We start from the raw sequence: 6,154 nt of genomic DNA, 5'->3' as shown, positions 1-6,154 counted from the left end.
ACTCTTGACTAAAGAGCAGCAAACCAGAATTTACAAACTCAAAGGCCGGGGCCTTTGACAAGTTATCTAACTTGTTTTCAAGTTTGTTTCCTCATCTGTAAAACAGGGATAAGAATAGAATGCACCTTGGTGGTTTGTTGGGAAACTCCAGGGCTCACCCCAGGAAGGCAGAATGCCCGCTCGACGTGCCTGAGAAACACTAGGTGCTGAGACATACAGTCTGAAGGACAAAAGGTGAACACTTCAATCAAGACCAAGTCAGACGTCTGCCCTTTTAAAATGAGCTTTATTGTACACAAAATAAATTACAGTTTAAGCCAAAGCATGAGTGGCTTTTTAAAGTGCATCTGTGTAGGGGATTCGGCAGTCGCCCCTGCATCTGTTCACTTGCTGTAAGATAGTGTTTCCACAGTTAAGCCACAACTCGGCCAGGTCTCGAAGCAACCCAGCGTTATTGCTGTGTTTACACAAATCACATCAAAATCAGTTGGACACATTTTGTTTTTCTGTACCTGATGCAATGATCTGGAAAAAAAAAAAAAAAACTTATACAGCCTCACAATTATTCAAAAGTCTTGGGCTGAAAAGTTTGTGCTCTCAACCAGCCAACACGTTCCCAACTCAGCATCCTCATACTGTGTCTGAGCCCAGAAGCTTACACAAGTCTGCATATAAAACATTCGGCCCCAAAACTCCACTCTTTCTAGTAGGGTGGAGGTAGCATTTTCTTCTTTTTCTTCAAAAAAAAAAAAAAAGAAATGAGTATCCTTCAGGTTTGAAAGTCATTCTATAAGGAAGAGTATTCCAGAGACACATACTTGTATAAGAAAATCAATACTTTCTTTTGGGGGGAGAAAAATAAAGAAGGGGAAAAAAAAAGTCTGTGAATGCTTAATCTGTTCTTTCATTCCCACTGTAAATCACATCAATATATTGGGTGAATCTACAACTGACTGTCATTTACAAGGTAGTTAACAAAGTCCCAAGCCATCACCCAACCCCTCCCCGCTCCAGAGGGAAAGTCGTGGAAGCTGTTTGGCATCATCAGAGGTGGCTCGATCACACCACGTCAGTTCTGTCCCCCTGCTCAGGACAACACTTCCTCTCCTGAAGTGGTTCAACAGGCCCTCCTGGCCTCTCTGCTCCAGCCCTTCCTGGAACCACAAGTAACCGCCAGCATCCAACGTTCCTGCATCACCCCGGACCCCTTCCCGGGAAGACCGAACCCCCTCAAGTACCCCTGCTTCAGACGGAGGTGACAGTCCTGACTTTGGCCGAGAGGGCTTGCTTGAACCTCCTCTTCAGGTCCTGCATGTTGGGGGACTTGGGCCGAGGGATGAGGGAGGTCCGTCGCTTCTCTGGCGTGCCACTGGGCTGCTGTTTGTGACTCACTTCTTTGCACAGCACGTGGAAAGCATTGTAGACGTCATTGTCATTCTCGCTGACGGACACCTCATAGAAGGAGCAGCCCAGCATGCTGGCCAGCTGCAGTCCGAGCTGTGGGTCCACCTGCTTGATGTGTAGCAGGTCGGCCTTGTTGGCCACAACCACCACGGGCAGCCGGGCGCCCAGGTGCAGCTGCTGCACGTGCTGGTAAAGCTGGCTGGTGAGCTCATAGCTCTTGTAGTCAGTGATGGAGAAGACGATCACCACGGCGTCTGCCCAGCGGATGCACCTGTTCAGCTGCTCGGTGCAGCTCAGGCCATTCTCGTGGACCTGAAAGAGAAGGGGTGACAGCAAGGTGAAGGGCAAGGGCCGGAGAGAGCCCTGGCTCAGCTACAGAGAGAATTCAAAAGAGCCCTGAGCAAGAACACCAGGTTGCAGGCCATCAACAAGTTCTATCCGCCTACACTTTAGCTTTCTCGACAATATGTTGATCCAGCTGCATGGAGCTGGAATAAATAACAGAGCAGCTCACCACACTCAAGTGGAAAATTGACCTGCAGAGAACTCCATGCAGAGAGACTTTGTAGTTGCACAAAATGGGAAATTAACTGGCTAGACAGTAAGTCTGGGGAAGTAAAGATAGGAGCTGGAAGCATTTAAACCTGGATAACTGCCCAGTTCAAGAGGGAAAACACACACACACACATGCTAGCATGGCTCTTTGTCTATAGAGTAACTTTCCACAGTGTAAGAGTGATTCTGAGGATTTGGAGACGATACTTAGATGTTTGATTTTTAATGCCAAAAACACAAATGTAAAAACTGACCTTTTAAACCCTAGTACGGGCATTCTGCCAAATCCAAGTGTGTTTGGTTTGGTCTTTCCTGCTGAGTAAAATCGTCCTAAAAGATTTCTGCCCCTTTAGCCAAGTCTCCCATCTAGGCTAAGACTAATCAACAGCCAGATACAACTGAAGTGTCAAGCAATATATAAAAGCCTAGACTTGACTCCCCAGGTTTCTTTCCTTCTTCAGCACAGGGTACTTTGAAAACATGAGAACAACTCTGTGGCCAAGCAGACTCCCTTTAGACTTAGTCACATATCTCAGACACTCACCTGAATACCTGGAGTGTCTTGAACCTGAAGAGCCAGGGTTTCACCTTCTATTTGGACTTGTCTGGTATAGAGATTACCTATAAAGAGGGGGAAAAAAAAGATTATGTCCTTCCTTCTTGTACAACTTTTAAAACATTGTAGGGAGGAAAAAAACATCATAGGATAATTCTTACTTAGAAATTATAACCTGAACCAATGCACAAAATAAGCTATAGTCTATTCTATTTAATGGACTTATTTCAGATGTTTTTTTAAAGCAACTGCAGTTTCCACCCTGCATAGGCAGGTTTATTAAAACTAGGACAAAGCTTGTTACATTTTTGGAAACTTAATTGTCTAATTTTAAACAAAACTTACATGTTTAGAGAATTTCCTTGAAAAAAAATGTTCTTGTTCTATTTTCGTACTTATTGCTCTTTGGCACCAATTTATTTTTTAGCCATTAGATATAATGGCTTAGTGGACAGATATTGTTAGTAAATTCACAGCCAACATCATCAATTGGAATAAAATTGTAACATAGCTGACTCTACATCAAAGCAGAAGGCTGCCATGCCTTATCAGGGGATGGTTTATATAGTACATTTGAAGTAATCCCCTGTAGGTACTTCATATGGTCTAAGGAATTAAGCAATTTGCTAACAGTGCATAGGTAGAAAGCCCTTAAGCCTCCCCAGTGGATATCCTTAATCACAGGAATTGAAAGGGTGTCCAATCATTTATTCAGGAACTCTCCTCCTAAAATTTTACCATGTAGTTATTTTTCTTTGTTAAAAAAAGAGAACTTTAGGTTTACAACTGCGCTCCTTTGGCCTCTGCTTTAAAAGGTCACCTCTGAAAGGCAGCCAGCAGAGAAGGCGAGGGGTGGGGGTAGGCGCTGGCCATTTTTTTTTTTTTTTATGACTTTTGCAGGAGTGTTTTGAAGGGAGAGGCTCTTGAGTACAAAGGGTGCTTCCAACTGGGGTCCCTATAGTTAAAACATACCAAGGAGAATACTTTCAGGCCCTTGATAAAATGATGAATGGGCTTGGAATGGAATGAGGCCAGATGGCAGTTATGGGAAGGGGGGGCACACAGGAAGGGGCTAGGAAAGTTGGAAGTGGCAGGATCCCGGTGCTCTAGCTGTCACTGTGAAGGAACCTGCCTGGTAGACACTTATAAAATGGGAACAGCAGTACTAGTGCAGGCTGACAGCACTTTCTTCAAATACATTTCCTCACCTGCATTTCTTTCATAGTCGCCGATGAATCGTTTGGTGAGGAACCGGACCACGAGAGCTGCAGGTCAGAAAAGAGAAAGGAAAGGAGGTTAGCCTTGGCACAAGAAGTTAGATTGGTCTCCCCCCTTTAACCCCTACCCTAAAAAACAACTCTCAGGAAAAGCCAACCACCAAATGAAATTCCTACCCTGCAGCTCCCTGACCCTACTTCCAGACACAACGGCGAGGGGGCTAGGAGGCATTGTGAATTATGGCTCTGTCCAGCTGGAAGGGTCATTTGGCCCACCCCCATTCTCCGAGCCCGGCCGAGCCACACCTAAGCCTGCCCGCAGACAAACGTCTTTCCTAACCTTAAAGAGCTCTAGGAAGGGTTACGTTCACTGACTCCCCTTTCTGTGCCAGATACTGCCAGGGGCTCAAGAACCCAAAACTTCGAATCCCAGTTGTGTCGGTTGTGCAGAGGGCAGTCAAGCCATTTAGGATCAGTTTGTTCCCCTCATCTGATGAAGGAAGGGGGAGTGGAAACGAAGCTGTCTAAGGTCCTTCCCCAGGGACCGCGGATCAATAGGAGAGGGTAGGCGGTCCGGTTGCAGCTCCAACCTCTACTCCAAGCCGGGTTTAGTCGAAACTGCCAGCGGGGGCCGCCGAACTCCAGACCGAGAGTTAAGCGGGTTCTCGCCGGAGCGCGAGGACTCACCAGTCTTGCCCACGCCACTGGCGCCCACTACGGCGATCTTGACCAGGCGGCGGCCTGCGGCCCCCAGGCAGAAATCTGCTGCGGCTGCGCTGCCCGGGGCGGGGTACTCGGCTATGGTGCACATGTTCTGAATGAGGCGCATCGCCGCTTCGGCCGGGGCTTCACCGCGGGGGACGGGACCTGCTGAGCAGGAAGAGGATCGCGCTGCGCGACAGCGGCAGGAGGACCAAGCAGAGGACTCCGCGGTTGAAAAGAAGAAAAGAAAAAGAAAGGGGAAAAGAAAAAAAAAAAAAAAAAAGCACCGAAGAGGACGCGGAGGCCAACTAGGGCAGGCTCAGGCTCCCGGCTGGGACTGCAGCCGGGTTGCGCGCGCGCTGTTTTCTCCGCGACCGGCCCCACCCCTTGCTTCCCGCGGCCAATCCCGGGGCGTCCTGCGCGAGGCCCCGCCCACGGCGCCGCTCCTAGCGCGCCTCGCCCCTGGGGTCTCTCGGAGCCAGTGCGGGGCCCCGTGAGGCGTGGGGGAAATGGGACAGGCAGCCTGGGAGGGGGTAACGGGGGGCTGGAGCCAATGGCGGGCGCCGGGGACAACAGCGCCGGGCGCGGGCCTAGGTCCTGCTGCACCGGCACGGGGCAGATGCTGTGGCTGAGGGGTTGGGGAAGCGAGGCTGGGTCTGGGGTCGGCGGTGGGAAATGTCTGCACCCTGGCTGCCTGCCAGCCCACAAGAGCGCCGCCCCAGTCCCTCATGAGCTTTCCTAGGCATCTTCACCCTCCCGGATGACCAGCCCGCCCGCCTACTCCCTGCAGCCTGCAGACCTCTGGGCCCAGCCCCGCCCACCTTCAGGGAACCTGCGCCCAGGAGGCCGGGGCCTCTCGGATGTGAGCCCTCGGGGTCTCTCGTCTGGCTGTCCAGCTGCGTGCTTGTCTCCTAAATTTGAGAGACATTGACTCGGGTGCATCCGTGGTGGCATATCCCGGATCACAGATTTGACTACAATGGCAATCTATTAAAAGACCCGGTACCCGCTCCCACTTTGACGTTGACTTTGGCGGGTTGGGGGGGTGGGGGGGTGGTGGTGGGAAATAAAGTCACCCTTCTTGTTCTACCTCTTGTTGGCCGAGTGACAAGCTCACGTGAACACACATATGGTCGGGTACGTGTACAGCACACCCAGAGGCAAATCTAGAAGTAATTATAGAACAAGCTTTCTAGCGCCTCACACACCTCACACCTCCTCCAGGAGCTGTGAAAAGGAAAGAAACGGTTGCCCCAGCTGTCTCGGGGACCAGATTGGGAGGCAAAAAGCATCTGAACTTAGTCTGGTTATGAAGAATGGCATCAGTTAAGTGACTCGATGCCAGTTTGAGCTCATAAAATCCCAAGCTCCAACCCCTCACATCCTCACCAAGAAAAGGCATCTGAATTCCCCATGCAAGCAACGTTCTGTAGCTGGAACTGCTGCACAATGTCACCAGACACTCAGGCTGACCGCTTTACCCATCCCCCCATCTCACCCCTCTCCTCACCACCTCCCTAACCTTGCCAGCCCCCAAATCTTCCAGAGGCTTTTATCCTAGAGGCAGATGAGAGCAAACACTGTGGCACTGTGTCCACACCCACGTTTAAGGGTAAAATGTAAAAGTAAAGTAAACCAATTCCCTTATCTACACATCAGGCATCTAGTTCAGCTCCCCCTTCCAACCTTGACTTCACTGACCAGGTATGTGACAGAATTT

The 6,154-nt window shown here is 49.9% G+C and overlaps 1 protein-coding gene across 1 annotated transcript; it reads right to left on the bottom strand.

The window, feature by feature from the left end:
* Positions 1-384: 384 nt before the first annotated feature.
* On the bottom strand, positions 385-4,689 carry RASL11B (RAS like family 11 member B). Its single transcript, XM_068975456.1, has 4 exons — positions 4,420-4,689; positions 3,724-3,780; positions 2,504-2,580; positions 385-1,716 (listed from the first exon to the last, which is right to left on the bottom strand). The coding sequence occupies exons 1-4, from the start codon at positions 4,559-4,561 to the stop codon at positions 1,246-1,248; spliced, it is 747 nt and encodes a 248-aa protein (XP_068831557.1). The 5' UTR covers positions 4,562-4,689; the 3' UTR covers positions 385-1,245.
* Positions 4,690-6,154: the final 1,465 nt, after the last annotated feature.

The sequence above is a fragment of the Capricornis sumatraensis genome, chromosome 7 (genome assembly GCF_032405125.1).
Source record: "Capricornis sumatraensis isolate serow.1 chromosome 7, serow.2, whole genome shotgun sequence".
Taxonomy (NCBI): Eukaryota; Metazoa; Chordata; class Mammalia; order Artiodactyla; family Bovidae; genus Capricornis; species Capricornis sumatraensis.
This window is presented reverse-complemented; position numbering and strand designations above follow the sequence as displayed.

Excerpts from the sequence above, each read along its gene's own strand:
- RASL11B (XM_068975456.1), bottom strand. The coding sequence starts at position 4,561 with ATGCGCCTCATTCAGAACATGTGCACCATAGCCGAGTACCCCGCCCCG. Across the intron at positions 3,781-4,419 it reads CAGTGGCGTGGGCAAGACTG|CTCTCGTGGTCCGGTTCCTC; the intron begins GTGAGTCCTCGC and ends TCTGACCTGCAG. Across the intron at positions 2,581-3,723 it reads CGACTATGAAAGAAATGCAG|GTAATCTCTATACCAGACAA; the intron begins GTGAGGAAATGT and ends CCCTCTTTATAG.